This window comes from Pongo abelii, chromosome 3 (assembly GCF_028885655.2).
Source record: "Pongo abelii isolate AG06213 chromosome 3, NHGRI_mPonAbe1-v2.0_pri, whole genome shotgun sequence".
NCBI classification, from domain to species: domain Eukaryota; kingdom Metazoa; phylum Chordata; class Mammalia; order Primates; family Hominidae; genus Pongo; species Pongo abelii.
Window position 1 is genome coordinate 63,610,398 of NC_071988.2, and position 23,256 is coordinate 63,633,653.

General features: G+C 41.9%; 1 protein-coding gene and 1 long non-coding RNA gene across 2 annotated transcripts in view; both read right to left on the reverse strand.

Moving 5' to 3' along the window:
- Window positions 1-15,417, reverse strand: part of TMEM165 (transmembrane protein 165) — a 30,162-nt gene extending 14,745 nt beyond the window's left edge. Inside the window, exon 1 of the mRNA XM_002814783.6 lies at window positions 14,912-15,417. Coding sequence (XP_002814829.1) covers window positions 14,912-15,118 — 207 coding nt within the window. The 5' untranslated portion in view covers window positions 15,119-15,417. The remainder of the gene's footprint in view (window positions 1-14,911) is intronic.
- On the reverse strand, window positions 225-8,528 carry LOC129058991 (uncharacterized). Its single transcript, XR_008524527.2, has 2 exons — window positions 7,656-8,528; window positions 225-5,265 (listed from the first exon to the last, which is right to left on the reverse strand). It is a non-coding gene; the product is annotated as an uncharacterized LOC129058991 (long non-coding RNA).
- Window positions 15,418-23,256: the final 7,839 nt, after the last annotated feature.

Consider the following 23,256-nt stretch of genomic DNA (forward strand, 5'->3'; position numbering starts at 1 on the left):
AATTTTGGATTTTTTTAGATTTTGGAATATTTATATCATAGTTGAGTACCCCTAATCCAGAAATCCAAAATGTTCCACTGAGCATTTCATGTGAGTATGTCAGTGCTCAAGTTTCAGATTTTGGAGCACTGTGGGTTTTAGATTGAGGACACTAAACATGTATAATGCAGATTTACATATAATTCTCCAAAACAATTTTAAGAACAGAGTACAGACCTGCTATATCCATGCATTAAAATTCCCTTTTTTTTTTTTTTGAGACAAAATCTCACTGTCACTCAGGCTGGAGTGCAGTGGTGTGATCTTGGCTCACTGCAACCTCCACCTCCCTGGTTCAAGCGATTCTCCTGCCTCAGCCTCACAAGTAGCTGGGATTATAGGTATGCACCACCAAGCCCAGCTAATTTTTGTATTTTTAGTCAAAACGGGGTTTCTCATCATGTTGGCCAGGCTGGTCTCGAACTCCTGACCTCAAGTGATCCACCCACCTCAGCCTCCCAAAGTGCTGCGATTACAGGTGTGAGCCACCATGCCTGGCCAAAATTACTTTATTTGTTAGGCATTTGTGATTTCAGATTTAGTTCTTAGCTACATCTCATTCAAATTTGTATTAGTAACTTGCATGAAGGACCCAGGTATGTTTAAAAAACACTTGAATGACAGGAAGCTAAGAAAAATTTCATTAACACTCTAAAGGACAAAGTAAGACCCACAAACCTCAGCAGGGTATAGAGAGTTGGTTCCAGCTAAGACAAGTTTAATACAGCTGTTTACACCGACGGTCCTACGCTGAAGTCTAAAAATATCTTAGAAGGTAAAGTGGCACGGTGGTGGAAGCCTATAATCCCAGCTACTTGGGAGGCTGAGACAGGAGAATTGCTTCAACCTGGGAGGCGGAGGTTGCAGTGAGCTGAGACTGAGCCATTGCGCGATGGGCAATGAGTGAAACTCTGTCTCAAAAAAAAAGAAGGTAAAGTGGCCTAATGAAAAAGGCAAACCAGTGTCTTGGCTGTCATTACACTGTAAATGTGACAAAGCTCCAAAAAAGCAGTAAGCTCTTCGCTTGAAGGAGTTAATGACAAGTCCAACGTTATTCTGTGCTGCTCAGATGTTCCCCAAAGTTCTATATACAGTTCTAAAGCACTGTACTGCCCTCTGAAGATTAGCAGATGTCAAAGACTCTAAAACCAGGGACGGCAAGTTACTGAAGCCAAAACCCAGCCTATAAGAGCAAAAAAATGTTTTTTACATTTTTAAGAAGTTACAAGAAATAAGAAGAAAGAGAAAGGGAGGGAAGGCTGGTGGGAGGCAAGGAGGGAGGGAAGGAAAGGAAGATTATGCATCAGAGATTGGTAGCCTGCAAATACATGGCAACTACAAAAAGTTTGCTGACTTGGCTCTAAAACAATCCCATGATGGACCAGGAAGGACGGGGTATCATGTTCCAATAATTGGGAAAGTTTATATGTGAATCTATCCAATCTATACGGTCCTAAGAGGCAGAACTAAAAAGTTAGAGATGGCAGGTTTTAACTTAACAGAGAGGAGAGATTTCTATCTCCAAAGACGCACCCAAAGTTGGAATAGACTGCTAGAGGAGGTGGTAAATACCCTTCTCTTCTCAACATCTGAGTTCCAGACAAGGGAACCACCACTCCCAGGAAATGGGCTAGAAAAGCGGTTCTCAACCAGGGCGATTTTGTCTCCCAGGGGACATCTGACAATGCCTGGGGACATTTTTAGTCGTCACAATCAAAGGGGAACTACTGGCACCTAGTGGGTAGAGGCCAGAAATGCTGCTAAACATCCTACAATGCATAGGACAGCCCTTCCACAACCAAGAATTATGTATCCAAAATGTCAACAGTTCCCAGACTGAGACGCCCTGGGCTAGATAAGCCACTTCCAAAGGTCTCTTCCAATCCTAATAACTTATTTTTAATTTTTAAAGCTTATGAATCTCTAGAAACCCAAGAGATAACAAAACAACAACTTCCTTTCTCTTCCAATATTAAGAATCCTTATATTAAAAAAAAAAAAAAAAAAAAAGGCATTTCAAATGCCAACTTGGCTCTGACACATTTTCCTCCTGAAAATGCTTTTTAAAGGTTCGTATAAAATTTCAGGATCTGAAATCCCAGAAAAATTTTAGGAATAAATATACACCATTTATGATCACTTAGCTCTAAGCTCAAACACAAAATGTTTACTTTTTAAATCAAACACAATAGTGATCAAAGCTACATAGTCTCATGGTTTTATAATTGCCAGCCACAAAACCTCAGCCACATTATTTAATCTCTGTTCCTCTGCAAAATGTAGGGATAAAATAAAATTTGCTTTAACATACAGACATGCACCACATGATGACATTTTGATCAATGATGGGCCGAATATACAGCAGCAGTCCCATAAGATTATAGTACCAAATTTTTTACTGTACCTTTTCTATGTTTTTTTACATATATAATGTTACAACTGCCTACAGTATTTAATATAGTAACACACTGTACAGATTTGTAGCCTAGAAGCCATATGCTATACCATTTAGCCTAGGTGTATAGCAGGTTATACATCTAGGTTTGTGTTGAGTACACTCTAGGACGTCTGCACAACAATGAAATTGCCTGATAATGCGTTTCTCAGAACACATCCCCATCATTAAGCGATGCATGACTGTAAAACAAAACAAAATTTTAAAAAACTACATATTCTTAAAACCTTCCTATACACAAAACACAAGAAAAATAAACTTAAAGCTTGTTACATACTAAGCTGGTCCTGGGTGGCCAAAATCATACAACCAATCATGGTGACAAGAACTTAAAACGAAAAGTATCAGGGTACTGTGAAGATAGAAGATCTTTTTTAATTAAAATATTAACAGGATTAAAAAGCGATCCATTACCATTCCTTCACTGCTATGTGCAAAGATCATCTTCTTTGTCTAATTCACCTTCACAGGGACACAGTGTAGTGGTTAAGTGTATAGGCTCTGGAATCAGACTGCCAGTTCATAGCCAAGGCATTATCAGTTACGGCGTGACCTTGGGCCAATAGGTACACCTCCCTGTGACTCAAATTCACCTGTAACTTAAGGGCTACCTATGTCTCAAAGGGTTGCTGTGAGGATTAAATGAATAAAGCCCTTTAGGACAGTGCTCAGTACACAGTAAGTGCTCAATTAGTTTTTGTAGTGCCACAAAATATGAACAGTTGAATCTTCCTGAAACTAATTTCATGTTACTTCACCGTTTTAAGAAACGTAATGGTCTTTTCATACCAAATACTTGATTCCGGTAACTATCCAACAGTTCTCACTGAAACACATACCAGGTTCCCCAAATGAACCTGCTTCTCCATCCTGAAGGATGAGCCAGAGCAGAGTCTAACAAAAAATCATGCAGCCACAAAGGTAGGCCACATAACACAATTTTACATTTTCTGGTAGCCATATATTTAAAAGTAAAACCAGGTAAAAATTTTAATAACATTTTACTTAACCCTATATATCCAAAATGCTATTTAAATTATAAGCAATATTTTTAAAACTACTGAGACATTTTAACATTCTTTTTTTCATACTAAATCTTCAGACCCTGGTAGGTATTTACTCACCGCACACCTCAACTCTGGACTAGCCATATATCAAGTGCTCACAGCCACACGTACTCATGGCTCATGGTTACAGTGCTGGGCAGTGCAGCTCGAAAGCATGACACGCTTTTGCTAATCACAAGCCTTCAGCCACACAGTCCTTTTTCCCTTCCCACCTCCTTTTCATTATCCCCCTCTTCATCCAGATTCCTCAAGGTCCAACTCAAGTAGAACCTCTTGAGAAAGGCCTATCCCAGCAACTCCAGCTCTTAATGATCCTGACCCACTACAATAAAACTGAATGCAAACTGTGGGCAACGAGTATGGGAGGCCTATTACAGAAAAAAGTTCAAGATAGGAACACTCAAGGAATTGACCTTTTCGGATTACAAATATGTATAAATGTAATGCTATCATTTGTAATAAAGAGACAAAATAACTAAATGTCGGCTGGGCTCGGTGGCTCATGCCTGTAATCCCAGCACTTTGGGAGATGGGTGGAGCCCTTGGCCCAGGAGTTCAAGACCAGCCTGGGCAACAAAGTGAGACCCTATCTCTACAAAAAATACAAAATTAGCTGGGTGTGGTGGCACACACCTGTAGTTCCCAGCTATTTGGGAGGCTGTGAGGTGAGAGGATCGCTTGAGCCCAGGAGGTACAAGTTGCGGTGAGCAGAGATCACATCACTGCACTCCAGCCTGGGCAACAGAGTGAGACCCTGTCTCAAAACAAAGAGAAAGAAAAAAACAACTAAATGTCCATTGATAGAAAACTAGTTAAATAAATGGTAGATCCACATAACGGAATATTATAGAGCTAAAAGAATAATAAGAATGTTCTATACACTAATATAGAAAATCACTAAGATATTTTGAAGTTGAGAAAAAGTATATACTAAGTATGTGTGTATGTGGATGGTGTATTATAAATACACACCAAGTCTCAAGAAACAAGTTAATGATGAATGTTTCCAGGAAAGGAACCAGAATGACTAGAACAGGGGTTGGCAAACTTCTTCTAGAATAAAAAAAGGAAAAGAGACATAACTTCTCACTCTACATTCTTCTGTATCTTCTGGAATTTTTAACTTTCACACCATTATAGACACATGCTATGTACCATTTCAAAAACCTCTTGACCCAATATCTTATGCCAGCTATGGAGGATCAATTTCTTGTAAGCTGTGACTGACTTCAGGCAGGTCCAACCAAAAAGCACTGCTCTGTATTTACTCATTCACTACCTGGAAGTGTGGGGAGTCAATAGTTGTGGGGCAACCAATATGGAAGCTGGGTTCTAAGATTCATTTCATAAGCCTCCTGGGAAGTTTCAGTGGGATTCAGTACTAGTCACTTATGGAGTGGCTAACTTGAAAATACATCACTCCTTTTCTGCATATACTATCTCTTTTCTGTACTGACAATGGGAAAGAATACAGGCATGTTCTGAGAACAAGAAGTAAACCATCAGAAGAATGGTTGGGGCAAGATGAGACAGATAAACTGGGCCTGAAATCCATTATGTTTGTGGACAAGCTCAGAGGCAAGAGGGAAGTCCTTACATATTTTTGTGTAACACATAAACACCATCAAGGTACTGTGACCAATTATCAGGGCAGAGTGGAGAGTATCAGCCACTGGATCAATCAGGAGGTCAGCTGCATGAAACCTGTGTTAAGACAAATAAGAGAAGGAAAAAATTCTGCACACGATGGAAAGAAAAATCACTAGACCTTTAAAAAAGGTAGGCGGGGTGGGGGGAATCAAAGATGGTGGTGAGGTTTTCTGGTTGGCAGAAATATTAGTACTCTTAAAATGCTATTATGTATTTAGTACTCTTAAAAGGTATGTGGGAAAGGGGAATAAAAACAAGGGGTTTGGTTTCATATACATTCCACTTGGGGTGATAAAAAGCATTTCAAATGAAGGTTTGAAAGAGGTTATTGGAAATGAATCACCACAGTTTAACCTAGGACAGCCTCAAGGTATGTAGCCTCAAGGTATGTAGCCTCAAGGTTGACAGCCTCCGTGTCCTCAATAGGTTCTTGGAAACTGCAACTTTAAGTGAAATGATGTAAAAGAAAACCAAATTTTTTCTCTCATCAATGTTATAATAAAACAACACTGAATTAAAATGACATCATTGATGTCATTTCAGTTAAAGTGACAATTTCCAAGAATCTATTCATAACATTAAGTGAGGATGTACTCTATCTGGTTGCTGGCAGCCCAAATTTATCAGCTAAAGCTCTTCAAGTAGATGAGATTTCCAACACATAAGGCAAAGAGATAAAGTTCAAAGAATGCACCTTAGAGAATGTCTTTATTTAAAGAAGGTGGAGGGAGGAAAAAATAGGAAAAAAAACTATCTTAGATATTTCGAGAGCCAGGCAGCAACTAAAGCATCACAGACCGTCAGGTTAGGGTGAGCGACTAACTAGATGCCAGATATTTTCAGACATATTGTTGCATTTGATACTCAAAAACACTTAGGAGCTGTTTTAAGTTTTAACACAAGAAAACTGAGGTCAAACAGGCTTCATTATTCTGCCAAGTTCATACACCTGAGATGGATTCTTAAAAAGTAGAGAATTAACAGTGTCAAATGAGAACTGAAAAAGATCCCTGGATTTAGCAATTTGCTAACTTACAAGATTCTTTCAAAAAATGGAATTTGTGGTGGCTCATGCCTATAATCCCAGCACTTTGGGAGGCCGAGGCAGGAGGACTGCTTGAGGCCAAGAGTTTGACGCCAGCCTGGCCAACATAGTGAGACCTCATCTCCACAAAAAAAATAAAATAAAATAAATAAAATTAGACAGGTGTGGTGGCATGCACCTGTAGTCCCAGCTACTTGGGAGGCTTAGGTGGGAGGATCACTTGAGCCCACTTGTTCCAGGCTGCAGTAAGCTATGATTGTGCCACTGAACTCCAGCCTGGGCGACAGAGCAAGACTCTGTCTTTAAAATTAAAAAAAGAATTTCAAGAAAAAGGCAAGGACTGAAGCCAGATAACAACATACTAAAGTAAAGTGAAAAAGCAGCAAATCCCCTAGTTAGAAGTTTGGTTTATAAAACTGAAGAAACTAATATGGCTGGGCACGGTGGCTAACGCCTGTCATCCCAGCACTTTGGGAGGCCGGGGTGGGCAGATCTGAGGTCAGGAATTCAAGAGCTGCCTGGCAAACATGATGAAACCCCGTCTATACTAAAAGTACAAAAAAAAAAAAAAAAAAAAAAATAGCCAGGCATGGTGGCGCACATCTGTAGTCCTAGCTACTCGGAAGGCTGAGGTTGCAGTGTGCCAAGATTGTGCCACTGTACTCCAGGCTGGGCAACAGAGCGAGACACCGTCAAAAAAAGAAAGAAAGAAGGAAGGAAGGAAGGAAGGAAAAAAAGAAAACAAAACAAAACTAATAGTCAAGTTAAGATTAAATGAATGACCTTTTTTTTCTTTTCCAAAATAGGAGAAACATATGAACATGTGTAAGCAGATATAAAGGAAGCAATGGGAAGGGAGAGAATAAAGGCACTGAGGGAGGAGAACAGGAACGTGGACACAGAGAGGAGGTACACAAAGGATGACAGTTTTGTCCAAAACATGAAAAAGGCAGAAAGTACAGGCACAGAAGAATATACTTAGATGCATACAGGATTAGATGCAGTGTGCAATTCCAATTTTGGTATTCCACTATTCAGTTATACAGTGTTATATATCACGGTAAGTAATGAGATACTAGTGTTTTGGTACAAATACCACTATTTCAGTATTTTAATAATGTCTGAAACACACCTTACTTACATCTTGAGAGCAGAATTAACAACTTAGATTTTTTTTAAAAAACTTGCTTAATAAAAACTCTTTTCTAGTTAAAATTTTAATTCCAAATTTAAAAATTGTAAAAAAAAAATTAAAAAAGCACCCTCATTTAGAAAGTATTCTTTTATACTTTCATGATCCTCAAGAGAAGGAAGAAAAAGAAAATCAAAGAAAAAAGTAATTCCTATTCTAGAGTTCAAATAAACACAAATGTGACTGTATTGAAATTGATACAGATACCTGCATCGGAATCTCCATCTATACATGATGAAACTAGAGAAGATGAAAATGCTTTCTTTGAAACAAAATCTACAGCTTGCTACCAAGAAAAAAACTGATGTCCCTGCAAAAAAACAAAAACAAAGTTGCTCAATAAGTTATCAAACAAGAGGTGAGATTATCTGAAGACAAAGGAGTCAGAAGAAAATGCTTACAATTTGCTTAACTGTCTCCTGGGCACTACTAAGTCAAAAAAAGCTTTTTTTTAGGGGCCGGGTGTGGTGGCTCATTCCTGTAATCCCAGCACTTTGGGAGGCCGAGGCGGGGGCAGATCACGAGGTCAGGAGATTGAGACCATCCTGGCTAACATGGTGAAACCCCGTCTCTACTAAAAATACAAAAAATTAGCTGGGCGTGTGGCGGGCACCTGTAGTCCCAGCTACTTGGGAGGCTGAGGCAGGAGAATGGCGTGAACCCAAGGCAGAGCTTGCAGTGAGCCGAGATCACGCCACTGCACTCCAGCCTGGGCGACAGAGCAAGCCTCCATCTCAAAAAAAAAAAAAAAAAAGGCTTTTTTTAAAAGTTGTAAAAATGTGCACAAAAATATATATGCACTTAGGCCGGGCATGGTGGCTCATGCCTGTAATCCCAGCAACTTGGGAGGTGTGGTAGGTGGATCACTTGAGGTTGGGAACTTGAGACCAGCCTGGCCAACGTGGCAAAACCCCATCTCTACTAAAAATACAAAAATCAGCTGGGCGTGGTGGCATGCACCTGTAGTCTCAGCTACTCTGGAGGCTGAGGCATGAGAACTGCATGAACCCAGGAGACAGAGGTTGAAGCGAACCAAGATCTCACCACTGCACTCCAGCCTGGGTAACAGTGAGACTCTGTCTCAAAAAAAAAAAAAAAAAAAAAACATATATATATATATATATATATATATACACACACACACACACGCACATAAACAATGACACCACAGATAAACCTGATTTCAAAAGATGTCATTAAAGATAAAATATTTTAATTTTCATTATTATGTATTTTTGTGAATGGTTTCACTATTTTTAAATACTTTATTAATGTTACTTGTTAATTTATTAGAATTTATATGTAATATTTTGTTATAAAATTATCTTTTTTGTTCTAATGAAAGTTTATTTTTATGAATGTTGTTTTGTAATGTATTTATGCACTTGAAATTTATTAAGTGTGTTTAGTTTGATTTTTTTTTTTTTTTTGAGACAGAGTTTTGCTTTTGTTGCCCAGGCTGGAGTGCAGTGGCACGATCTTGGTTCACTGCAACCTCCACCTCCCGGGTTCAAGCGATTCTCCTGCCTCAGCCTCCTGAGTAGCTGGGATTACAGGTGTGCACAACCACGCCCAGCTAATTTTTTGTATTTTCAGTAGAGATGGGGTTTCATCATGTTGGCCAGGCTGGTCTAGAACTCCTGACTTCAGGTGATCCGCCCACCTTGGCCTCCCAAAGTGGAGGGATTACAAGCGTGAGCCACTGCGCCCAGCCTTCATTGATTTTTTTTTTTAATGAATTTTTTTTGATGACAGAATACCACTAAATAAATTCAGTATTAATACAATTACCTTCTGAGAAGGTAATTATGAGCAGGCGTCCTTATAACTGATGGCCTCAATCTTAGCTGTATAGAGGCTAGAATTAGGAGGCTGGACTGGGTGGAGTAGGACTGCAACTTAATGAAAACAGAAAAAAGTTTAAAATGTTTTGTAGAAGGTACTCTCACAGCTGAAACATAATAAATAAATGAAATACCAAAAACAGTAAAGTAAAAATATGATAACAAGAACTGGCACTGAGTCAGGTAATGATTTTGTGGCTTTATTAAAAGTGCTATGCAACCAGAGTCATTCTTCTTCGGACTTCCAGAATATGCAATAAAGCATAAATGACTTTTATTAAATCTATCTGATCTCCCTCAACTCAAAGGACTTATGTTTCTTATATTACATATTCTGCCCAGGGAAGGAGTAAGAAAAAACTATTGAGTAAGTCACTAGAAACATAAACTGCAGAAAAGAATAGGATCCAAGTAATCAACAACACTTTTTATCATGGGTTTGTAAATTGGGGGTTAATCATGATTGTAAGCTTCATATTACCAACTTTTTTTTAGCCTAATTATAGAGAAAAGTACATACTCAATGTAGAATGCCCTGTTAGAAGTTCAGTCACCTTGCTTTTAGCACCCTATAAGATACAACTAGGTTTTTATAACATATCTTCCACTTGAATGTCTACTAACCAAGGAGAGATGCTTCCCCCCTCCATTTTCAGAAGCCCACTCTCACACAGTGGCACAAAAAGGTTAAATTTAAATATCCTACCCTCTTAAAAGATCTACTGCATGTAGTTGCAAAGCAAATCCGTTGAAACTTACATATTCAGCAAGGCTCAACTCTTGCTAATACTGCTGTTAAACTGTACTTTGATCATTTCTTACCTCCATCAGGTGGATAAAAATAGCAAATGACACTTACATTACATAGTTTAGAAAACATGTCCAGCATAGTACCGTAGAGGAAAAAATACTTGAGTAGTATCAAAAAGTTTCATAAAAATATAATTAAGGCCAGGCGCGGTGGCTCACGCCTGTAATCCCAGCACTTTGGGAGGCCAAGGCGGGCAGATCACGAGGTCAGGAGATGGAGACCTCCTGGCTAACACGGTAAAACCCCATCTCTACTAAAAATACAAAAAATTAGCCGGGCCTGGTGGCGGGCGCCTGTAGTCCCAATTACTCCGGAGGCTGAGGCAGGAGAATGGCATGAACCCAGGAGGCAGAGCTTGCAGTGAGCCAAAATCGCGCCACTGCACTCCAGCCTCGGCGACAGAGCGAGACAAAAAAATATATATATATATATAATATATATAATATATACACAATATATAATATATATAATATATACACAATATATAATATATACACAATATATAATATATATAATATATACACAATATATAATATATATAATATATACACTATATAATATATATATAATATATACACTATATAATATATATAATATATACACTATATAATATATATTATATATACACTATATAATATATATTATATACACTATATAATATATATTATATATACACTATATAATATATATTATATATACACTATATAATATATATTATATATACACTATATAATATATATTATATATACACTATATAATATATATTATATATACACTATATAATATATATTATATATACACTATATAATATATATTATATATACACTATATAATATATATTATATATACACTATATAATATATATTATATATACACTATATAATATATATTATATATACACTATATAATATATATTATATATACACTATATAATATATATTATATAATATATATTTTATATATACAATATATTTTATATATATATTACATATATAATATATAATATATAATACATATTACATATATTATATGTAATATATATATTTTATATATATATTATATGTAATATATTATATATATAAAATAAAAACAAGACAAGGCCAGGCATGATGGCTCATACCTGTAATCCCACCACTTTGGCAGGCCAAGAAGGGAAGATCCCTTGAGCCCAGGAGTTTGGAGCAGGCTGGGCAACATAGTGAAACCCTGTCTCTAAAAAAAAAAAAAAGGGGGGAAGAAAAGAAGACAATTATACTCTATTATAATACAAAATTAGAATAAACAATAATAAATAAATGCCTAACTAAAATGAATCACCAAGAATATATGAAAATATTAAACGGAAAAATCATATTATATTATACCCGCCCTTCTCTCCACACCCCTAGTTTTAAAGACAAGGATCCCTTCCCAGCTACTCAGAAGGCTGAGGCAGGAGGATGGCCTGAGTCCAGGAGCTGGAGGCTGCAATGAGTTATGAGCTATAAGAAGACCTTGTCTTCATAAAAAAAATTAAATAAAACTTTAAAAGACAAGAATCCTAAAGACCATTTAATATGTTTACTGGACACTGTTGCTACCACTGTGGCATTCTGCATGGCTGGATTTTTCCCAGCTTCTTAAAAAGGATATTAGTAGCTCTACACCTACCATCATTTCTATCTTAAAAATTCCAATATGACTAAAACTTCAACAAAATACCTGCAAAGTTACATATTCATAATCTCTCACTCACACAATTAATCCAAAATAGTTATTGTTTTAAAATAAACGTCATACTGGGGTAAATGACAGGGCTAAAAGATGAACACTAAGAATTAAGTTCATGAATCAGCGTTTCAGTTCAATTACTGAAGTGGACATGTCAAGTAGGGTCAGCTGAGCCCAGGAGTGACAAGCAGGGCAGTGTTAATGGGAGCCCCACTCCTAAGCATATGGCTGGGGGCAGCAGGGCAGGCAGAGGGAAAAAGATGGAGAAGCCCACTCACTACTTTGCTCTCCCCAAGTGGACTAAAGACCCTGGCTTCACATGTTAAATGATTCACACTTCTTGTACACCTTTGACATCACTGCATTATATCTCTCTGTTACTATGGGTTATTTACTCGTGAGTTCCAGTGCTTTTGATCTTCTCTTTTTCTCTTTTTTAAAAAAACTTTATAAGAGTCCCAGAATTAACTATACAGTCAGCTGAAACTAAATTGTCTAAACCAACACCAATCCAATAATGGTTACAAAATCACATTATATCCAGCAGATGATAAAAGCTTAGTTTTCTTAATTCCATCTGGTGGATCCCTTGCAACTTAAAAAAAAAAAAAAAGGTTGGATAGACACTATTAAAAATCGAGGTTTTTTTTTTTTTTCCTGGTTGAGTTTATTTTACAGCCAGTTTTTCCATAAAGGTATTTAACAGCTGATATAAACTTGACATGCAACTATTTCAACCCAGTCTTAGAAAATTACTTAATAAATGCCAAGAACAGACAAGGTCTTCTGGAATAGACAAAGATGAGTAAGCCAGAGTCATGCTCTCAAGACACCTAAAAGCTAGTAGGGGCAGATAAAACATGCACACAACTTGCAAGAACCCAAGGCAGCAAGATGTATGTGTAAACATGCCACAACATACACAATAAAGCTCCCCAAAAAAGGAGAAAGAGAAAGCTAGGCTCAAGATCAAAGAACTGCACCAGCATACAATCCAATAAACCATTAAAATCCATTAGTGAATTAAATAAATCAAAAGAGTAAGACACAATGAACGCTAATAAAACTTAGTAAGGCACAGAAGTCCAGATTCTAATTCTGGTTCTGCTGAAACTAGCTTCTAGCTCTGTGATATTAAACCATTATTCCTTCCAAACCTCCTCTACCTGTTTAACGTGCTGTTGTGAGGATTAAATCGGCTCACACAATCTTCACTTCCCAGTAACTTTATCGTCCAGCTTCCCTCCCATACCAGAATCTCCTCATAGGCAGTTAATTATTCAACTCCTTCCTGAGTACTTCCAGTAAGGGGAACTTCATTATTTCTCAATATCGATTACTACATCTGGGACAGCACTGATTCTTACAAATGTTCTTGCTTAGTGAAACCAAGATCAGTCTCTCAGAAAGTTCTATCCTATGGTCTTACACAGAAAAACAACAGAAAACTGGAAAAGCCTAAGAAAGTAACATGTAATGAAAACATGAAACACGAAAACAATGCACCGGTGTGAGAGCTCACCAGCACTTGGGAGGCCAAGGCCGGAGAAGAGCTTGAGCCCAGGAGTTTGAGACCAGACTCGGCAACATAGTGAGACCTCCTCTCTAAAAAAAAAATAAAAATTAGCCGGGCGTGTTAGCACACGCATGCAGTCCCAGCTACTCAGGAGGCTGAGGTGGGAGGATCAATTAGAGGTTGCAGTGAGCCAAGACGGGGCCACTGCACTCCAGCCTGGGCGACAGAGCGAGACCCTGTCTCAACAAACAAAAAGGAAAAAGGAAAGGAAAGGAGAAAGGAAGGGAGAAAGGAAAAGACAAAGGAAAGGAAAGGAGAAATGAAAGGAATGGAAAGGAAAAAGGAAAAAGGAGAGGAAAGGAAAGGAAAGGGTTAGAGATAAATCACCCTTAACCAAGAAATTTTAGGGAAAGCTTCAGAGTAGGTATCTGCTGGTTCTCCAAGGTGGGAAGAGTTGATCCGTGGCTTCAAACTCCAGGTCTTTTTTTTTTTCTTTGAAAAGGTCTTGTGTTAGGGAGGAACTGGCAAGAGAGCACAAAGCCTGTCCCAAAGGGCTCTTGAAGAACATTCTTTTTTGCAGATGAGCATATCCCTTTAGCATATGAGCAAGAAAGCGGTGGCTAAAAAGCCTGGAGGTGAGCTGGAGCCAGATCAGCAGAAACCTGAACATCACTCTCCTAAAAAGGCTGGACTGAAAATTAGTGGAGGCAACTCACCGACGACTTCTGACAAGATGGCAGAATTCAATGTTCGGGAAGATTAGTTACGTGGAGATGGGCTGGATGTGGCCTGGGTGGGAGTGGGGGTTTGAGTGCCACACTGGCCGGGATTCAGGGAGCAGATACTGGAAATGACGACAAAGCCCACGACTGGGAGAAGGGAGAAATATTAAAAAACTGCCAAGTGACTAAGGACTGATTCTATTAACAGATTAAAAAGTTGATTTATAGTATCTCTTAAGGGAAGGACAAAGTACAGGATTCTGTTTTACTTATAAATGTAGTTTTGGCAACCCACATCGCTGCAGCACGCTGTACTGCCGGAGACTAATCCCTCTGCGTTCCTAAAGGCTACTTCCTGCTAGCCAAAGCACATTTTAAAAAAGTGACAGTCATGGTTCATAATCCATATTTATTTGGCAAAAAGCACAGGCAGTGCCAAGTTGAATTTGGGTAAGCAGTTTGGGATAAGCTATTTCAACAATGAAATGGCCGATGTGATGATCCTCAGGGAACACAAAAAGCCTCCTAGCAGTCTTCTGTTAAAAACTTTTTGGTAGGGATAAGTCTTTCTAGCTACTCTAAGACACATCTGATCAACAAAACGCCCATCCCTGAGCAGCATCTTGGTCCTCCGGAGATCAACGTTTATAGCGGGCTCCTCTTGGACTCTCCCTCTCCCTTTCCCTAAAGGAGCTGGCAAGACCAGGCCTCACCGGAAAACAGCGCAGCCGACCGCCCTCCACCCCGGGAGCAGGGGCCGGGATCCCCTCCCCCAGCCGAGGATGGCGGAGTGCGGCGCTCTCAGAGGCCTGGAGCCTGGTACCCCCGCAGCCTCGCCCGCCCCATCCCGGCTCGCTCACCTCGACCCGGGCCGGCTCGGGGCCCTGCACAGCCACCGGCTGCGGCTGCAGCTGCTGGGCAGGCACCGGCGGTTCTTTGTTCCGGTGGCTAAGGTCTTCATCTGGGCCGGCCCGGACCGCAGCCGGGGCCCACAGCAGCGGAACCAGAAAGAGCAGTAGCAGCCGGGGCGCCGATGCGCGGCCGTTCCCCGGAGCCACGGCCGCCATCCCGCCTGCCGGGCCGGCCGCGCACGGGCGCCGCAAGAGGAAGTGCCGGCGACGGGAAGCCTAGACCCCGAACAGCCTCCGCGGCTCGTCCTCACGAGTCGCCGCCGCCGCCGCTTAGGGAGCAGTCAGCACCATCCGGGAGGTGCAAGCAGCGGGAGTGAGTTGAGGGGCAAGCCGGAGTCCGCAGCCCGGGGTCAGCGCCCGTCCTCTCCCGCGGCGGCTGAACTGGAGTCAGCCAACCGCCTCGGCGCGGCCCAGCCCCGACTCCTCCTGGCCCCGTCCCTGCCCGCGACGGCCTCCCATTGGCCCGGCGTCCGCCTTGGCGTCGTGACGTCCTCTGCCAGGTTGAGGTGCGGCGCGCGCCCTCCTCCCATTGGACCCGGCGCTCCCGGCAGGTACCCGGCGCCGCGTGTCCTTCCTCTGCTCGCATCCTCACCGCGCCGCGCCCGGGGCTCTCTTTCTCTCTCTGTGCCCCACCGTCCCAGGACTGCGGGGCCCTTCACTTCTGCTTCCTCCTGAGCCTTCCGCCGTAATGTCCGCACCCGCTGTTCCCTGCGCTTAGTCTCTCTTAGAGGTCAAATTAGTGCCAGCGCCTCTGGTTACGTGGCGCTGAGTCGCAGGCACTGCCACGCCCAGCTCTGTTCCGCTCTCCCCCGCCGAGCCTCTGTGCCACCCCTCCATGTGGCCACCTACCGCCAAAAACGTTCTTAGGAGCTCAAAATGCTGTTTTTTTTTTTAAGTTCTGAAATGGGATTTGGAAATAACATGAAATTTTTCAAGCCTTGTTTTAAGATACTGCCTGTAATTACCCCAGACCAAAAATGGCTAACGTTGCCCTTGTCCAGTATGGCCTTGACGTTTTGGGTGCATCTTGTTTTGTGCTATTCCTTAGACCCTTTAAAAATGCTGGGCTTTTGAAAAGACTTTTGCAGGATGGAGCTTTGAGTGGGCAAGACTAGAAGACAGGAAAGGATGGTTAGTTAGGCTTGAGAATATTTTTACGTCTTCCCAAAAGAAAAAGTGAGCTACTTAATTACCATAAGTTTGAGACCTAGTCCCTAATAAAAATCGATAGTGCTAACCATGTGCCAGGCACTAATCTTACACATATTTACATACAGTAAATCTGTACTCAGTAAAGAGCTAAGGAAGTTTATCACTAACTGAAACAAAAAATTAATTCACCAAAACAATCTGTGGGAAAGTGGGCAAACCTACTTTGAGTTTACCGAAGATAACAGTGTTTGTCATAGGATAATAAAATTTCCGTCTGTTTTTTTGTTTTGTTTTGTTTTGTTTTTTGTTTTTGTTTTTGAGACGGAGTTTCGCTCTTGTTGCTCAGGATGGAGTGCAATGTCGAGATCTCGGCTCACTGCAACCTCTGCCTCCCGGGTACAAGCGATTCTCCTGCCTCAGCTTCCCGAGTAGCTGGGATTACAGGCATGCTCCACCATACCCGGCTAATTTTGTATTTTTAGTGGAGATGGGGTTTCTCCATGTTGGTCAGGCTGGTCTCGAACTCCAGACCTCAGGTGATCCGCCGGCCTCGTCCTCTCAAAGTGCTGGGATTACAGGCATGAGCCACTGCGGCCAGCCTCCGTCCATGTTGTTCTGTCCGTAATTCCCCTTCTTCCATTCTCTCCTTGTAAACTCCTACTCAGACTTCCAAAACCTATTCAAACCTCCACTCTCAGAAGTTTTCCGCAACACATGGCGTTACAGAATTTGTCACTTGTTCCTTCATGTTATAGCTTTATGCATTCTTCTATTATTGTGTAAGTAGGATGCCTCCACTTACAGTTTGGGGTGTGTTAAAAGAAAAACCTTAGACAAATTAAACTTAACAGCGTTTAATCAAGCAAAGAACCCAAAGAATGATTTGCAAATCAAAAAGACCGCAAACCAAAGTAAGTTCAGAGAGGCTCCAGTCTTGCCGAGTGGTCGGAAAAAATAAAGTGACTTATAGAAAACATAATTGAGGGACAGAAACAGCTAGATTGGTTGTAGCTCGGGTTTGCCTTATTTGAACACGGTTTAAACAGTTGGCCACTTGTGATTGGCCAGAACTCTGTGATTGGTACAAGAATAGGTTACAGTCTGTTTACATACCCGATTAGGCTACAGTTCACTATGTATGGGGAAACCTTGAGGCTGAACTTAAAATACGTAAGGAGGCAGCTTTACACTAAATTTAACAGATGCAAGTATCATCCCTGGAGTGCAAATGTTTGAGCTTTCATAAGCCAGTAATAACATAAAACCCAGAAGCCCAAACTTCTTCAACTACCTCCCCTTAATGCATACAGGATTTGCTGTGCTTAAAAGGGGCCTGAAAGGGAGGCTTGAGGTCCCAAGGGAGGGACCTGAAAGGAGCAGCTTAGGCAGAAGACAGAGCCAGAAGGGTGAATGTAGCAAAACTGGCTGTGTGTCCCTCATTGCTGAAAGCTGCTTTGTTTATTTTCTAGGATGGGCTGCCCACACTCCAGGGCTTTCTCACAGGAAGGACTCCTGGCCAAATTCAGTCATCTCAACATATGAGGCAGTGAGGACTTCTGGGCTACAGCTGCAGGATGCTGAAGCACTAGCTGCTGAGCGTGCAGTGGCTCAGGGGCAAGGCAGCAAAGCTATTTGGCAGAAGATGTAACATAAATGGAGATGAAGCATTGGCGAACTGGCACAGTGGTGTCAGCAAAGCATCAGAATCTGGGCCAGAGTGAGACCTTTCTAGCCTGCCCCAGTGTCACCCTGATCCAAGGGCCTTCAGGTGCTGCCAGGCTAGGCTCTAGGAGTCTGATTCTCATGGGATCTGGTATTTCTGTTTCCACATACATCTACCTCCTGGGGTCCGTGCTCAGGCATGCTAAATCAAGGCTGGTTCCAGTTTTCACCACCTTGAGGGTTTAGAGCCATGATCCTTCTAGTCCTCATTGGTGACTAACTCCCTTAAAAAAAACAATTAAAAAACTATAGGAGCTTTCCTGTAACCTTTCTTGAAGGGCAACTGAAGCTACTTATTTGACCCCCTACCCAATAAGGATGTGGGTGGCTCAACAATTCCAAGATGATTTTTTTTTTAATCATAGCCTACACCGATACACTCTTACTAAAATGTAACCACTGTCAGGCATCCTATGGAAAGAAACCCTACTACATGTGCATTACATTGTATTTTATTTTATTTATTTATTTATTTATTTTTGAGGTGGAGTCTCGCTCTGTTGCCCAGGCTGGAGTGCAGTGGCAAGATCTCGGCTTATTGCAACCTCCGCCTCTTGGGTTCAAGCAATTCTCCTGCCTCAGCCTCCTGAGTAGCTGGGATTACAAGCATGTGCTACCACGCCCTGCTAATTTTTTGTATTTTTAGTAGAGACGGGTTCACCGTGTTAGCCAGGATGGTCTTGATCTCCTGACCTCGTGATCCGCCCGCCTTGGCCTCCCAAAAGTGCTGGGATTATAGGCGTGAGCCACTGTGCCCAACCTATATTTTATTTTTTATTTATTTATGTACAGATGGAGTCTTGCTCTGTCACCCAGGCTGGAGTGCAGTGGTGCGATCTCGGCTCACTGCAACCTCCACCTCCCAGATTCAAGCGATTCTCCTGCTGCAGCCTCCAAAGTAGCTGGGACTCTAGGCGCCCGCCACCATGCCTGGCTAATTTTTGTATTTTTAGTAGAGACAGGGTTTCACCATGTTAGCAAGGCAGGTCTCGAACTCCTGACCTCAAGTGATCCATCCACCTCGGCCTCCCAAAGTGCTGGGATTGCAGGTGTGAGCCACTGAGCCGGGCCTGCCTTGTATTTTAATGTCTTTTATTCCAACATCCTTACTAAGCCTTAAGCTTCTAGATGGTAAGGTTATGCCTTTTATCTTTATATTCCTAGCACCTAGTAGATTATATAAGAAGGTAATGGGAATGGTTATCATTAAAGTAGTAGTAAAACTTTATTGAATGCTATTCTGATCCAGTCAGAGCACTAAGTGTGTTACATGAATTATTTCTATCCTCCTTTTTGCAAATGAGAAATCTGAGACTTAGGTCAAGGAACTTTCCCCAAATTACACAGCTAGTAAGTAGCAGAATTATGCCTCATACCCGTTTGTTGAATTCACCTATGCTCCACTTACTGAAAATCTACTTTATGAAAATTTAAACATATAAGACCAGCCAATTAATTAATGGTGAACATTTTCATTAACTGTTAGAGATTGCTGTTTCTCCACTCTAGGGTTCTATGAAAAGGACTGTTTCCTGCCGGGTGCGGTGGCTTATGCCTGTAATCCCAGCACTTTGGGAGGCTGAGGCGGGTGGATCATGAGGTCAGGAGTTTGAGACCAGCCTAGCCAATGTGGTGAAACCTCGTCTCTACTAAAAATACAAAAGTTAGCCAGGCGTAGTAGTGTGTGCCTGTAGTCCCAGCCACTTGGGAGGCTGAGGCAGAAGAAGCGCTTGAACCCGGGAATTGGAAGTTGCAGTGAGCCAAGACCCCACCACTACACTCCTGCCTGGGCGACAGAGAGATGCTCTGTCTCAAAAAAAAAAAAAAAAAAAAAAAAAAAAAGAAAGAAAAGGACTATTTCCTGGCCTCTCTCAGTGCCTTCGTCATTCCCCTCTGATGATGTAGAGTCCATCTGAGCAGGGTAACTGAGCATATTGGGCTCAGCTTCATTGCCTTCTTCCTCTGGGGAGACAGACCCCTAAGGGAAAAACATTATCTGCTGTTCTCTCCGGGGCTTGCCCCTAGCCCAGTGCAGCCTGCAACTCAACAGCTCTTGATTCTGAACTTCAGTATTAGCCCAGCCCACCTGGCCACCAGACCTAAAACTATTCCTTCCAACCCGGCCTCCTGTCTGTGTCACTCTCTGTTTTCATCCTCAATGTTTCAGAAATAGGGAGAAGTGAGCTATTTCCTGAGCTCTGCTAGAGAACCCTCCTTCCCCATAATCAGCAAAGGGCCGATTAAAGTTTTTTGCCTTAAATAGTCCACAGAGCAAAGGTTGGTTAAAGAAGCCAGGGCAGGGAGATATGAGGAAAGAGGAGAAGCAAAAACCAGAAACTTCACGCTAAGAGTCAACTGAAGATCATTCAAATTTAAAGCACTCAGGCTGGGCACGGTGGCTCACACCTGTAATCCCAGCACTTTGGGAGGCCGAGGCAGGTGGATCACCTGAGGTCAGGAGTTCGAGACCAGCCTGACCAATGTGGTGAAACCTTATCTCTACTGAACATACAAAAATTAGCCGGGTGTGGTGCCGTGCGCTTGTGGTCCCCACTACTTGGGAGGCTGAGGCAGGAGATGGCTTGAACCCGGGAGATGGAGTTTGCAGTGAGCTGAGATCACACCACTGCACTCCAGCCTGGGCAACAGAGCAAGACTCTGTCTCAAAAAAAAAAAAAAAAAAAAATTAAAGCACTCAGCAAATGTAAGTGAATGACGAATACCAATTTGCGACTTGCTTGACCTTCTCAACTCTTTAAAGCTCATGAAACGAGGCACACTGCTACCCATCAGCTTGCTAAACCCCTTTAAATGATGGGGATCTGGACCCTTGTATGCGAACTTTGCTGGTGCAGGGGAAAGGGAGGGCAGCCCTTTCCCTACATTCTTGGGCTTTCCTAGGTTTCCACAAGCAGGCTGAAAATTCCAAAAAGAATGCTAAATACATGCTCCAGGTTCATTTATCCAACTGTTTCCTTGCATCTCCTTCTGGATGTTTCACAGGCATTTCCAACAGAGCAAGGGCAAAACAGGTCTTTTGATATCCCTCCAAAAACCTGTTCCTCCTTCAGGCTTTCCATCTTAGTAAATGGAACCAACATCCATCATATTAGATTACTCCATTAGATTCCCCATACCCCACATCCAATCCACCAGCAAATTTTGTCTCTAATTTTAAAATCTATCTGAATCTGTTCACCTCTATCTCCACTGTTACCACCTTGTACAAACCAGGTGTCATTTCTCACCTGGACAATTAAATGGGCTCCTAATTGGTCTCCCTGCCTCTGCCAATCTAGAATCTAACCAGCAGCCAGAATGAGCTTTCAAAATTAAAATAATTTCATTCCACTGCTTAAAAGTAATGACTTCTAAATGGACAGAGAATAAAGTCCAAAGCCCCTATCTCTGAATGAAAGTTTAATGTGAGCTAGGCTGAGTGCGTTGGCTCACGCCTGTAATCCCAGCACTTTGGGAGGCCAAGGGAGGTGGATCACCTGAGGTCAGGAGTTCGAGACCAGCCTGGCCAACATGGCAAAAACCCATCTCTACTAAAAATACAAAAATTAGCTGGGCATGGTGGCAGGCGCCTGTAATCCCAGTTACTCGGGAGGCTGATGCAGGAGAATTGCTTGAACCCGGGAGGTAGAGGTTGCAGTGAGCCAAGATTACGCCATTGCACTCCAGCCTGGGTGTCAAGAGTGAAACTCTGTCTCAAAACAAAAAAAAAAGAAAAGAAAGTTTAATGTGAGCTACTCCTGCCTCCCTGTGTGACCTTGTCTCTTGGCTTTCTCCACCTCATGTGCCATGCCCAACCAAGAGCTTATTTCCACCTCAGACTCTTCATACTTCTGGTTTTCTCTTCTGAGAACACTCTTTTTTTTTTAGATCTTACTCTGGTCATTTAGGTTAAAGTTCACTTCCTCAAGAGCAGCCTTCCCAGACCACCCATCTAAAATAGACTCTTCCATTCACCCTTGTCACTCTGTCTCATTGTTGGTTCTTTTTAAGTTTGGGGATTTTTGTAAGTTTTTTCATAGCACTTATCACTATCTGAAATTATCTTTTTTTTTTTTTGAGACAGAATCTAGCTCTGTTGCCCAGGCTGGAGTGCAGTGGTACGATCTCGGCTCAATGCAACCTCTTCCTCCTGGGTTCAAGCAATTCTCCTGCCTCAGCCTCCTGAGTAACTGGGACTACAGGCATATGCCACCACACCTGGCTAATTTTTGTATTTTTAGTAGGGAGGGTTTCGCCATGTTGGCCAGGCTGGTCTCAAACTTTTGACCTCAAGTGATCTGCCCATCTTGGCCTCCCAAAGTGCTGGGATAAAGATGTGAGCCACCACACCTGGCCATCCTGATTATCTAATTGTTTACTTCTTTTTTTGTTTTGTTTTGTTTTTCAAGACAGAGTCTCACTCTGTAGCCCAGGCTGGAGTGCAGTGTCGTGATCTCCACTCACTGCAACCTCCATCTCCCAAGTCCCAGTTGAGCACGTCTCCTCCCTCAGCCTCCTGAGTAGCTGGGATTACAGGCACGCACCACTGTGCCCAGCTAACTTTTGTATTTTTAGTAGAGACGGGGTTTCACCATGTTGGCCAGGCTGGTCTTGAACTCCTGGCCTCAAGTGATCCACCCGCCTTGGCCTCCCAAAGTGCTGGGATTACAGGCGTTAGCCACTGCGCCCAGCCTGTTTTTTTTTTTTTGAGACAGGGTCATGCTCTGTCACCCAGGCTGGAGTGCAATGGTGCGATCTCAGCTTACTGCAACCTCCGCCTGCTGAGTTCAAGCAATTCTCATGCCTCTGCCTCCCGAGTAGCTGGGATTACAGGCATGTGTCATCATGCCAGCTCTTTTTTTTTTTTTTTTTTTTGTATTTTTAGTAAAGACAGGATTTCACCATACTGGCCAGGCTGGTCTTGAACTCCTGACCTCAAACGGTCTGCCCTCCTCAGCCTCCTAAAGTGCTGGGATTACAGGTGTGAGCCAGCATGCCCGGCCTTTGTTTACTTCTTATATTTATTATCTGTATTGGCAACTAAAATGTAAGTGTCATCAGGGCCAGAATCTTGTCTAAAGAGTTCCTGGCTGTAGAAGACACTCATACATGAATGAATAATTAGTTTAATGAAATTCTGACAACAAAAAGACAAAGGCAAATCTAGACACAGACATAGTCTGGCTCAAAAATACAGATTTCTGATCTGTCACAGCTTCATCTTTGAAAGTCAGCCTCATTCCATACCCACCCCTTCCTCCCAAAAGGCCTGAAAGTTTTGAAGTGGCTTCTGTGCCTTCTTTGCCCTTGGCCTGCCTCCGACAGACAGAATTCATCTGACTTTCCACTCACTTCCTAGTGACCTTGAGTTCATTTACAGCCAAAGACAATAATGGGTCTTTAACTCACCAAGAATCCTT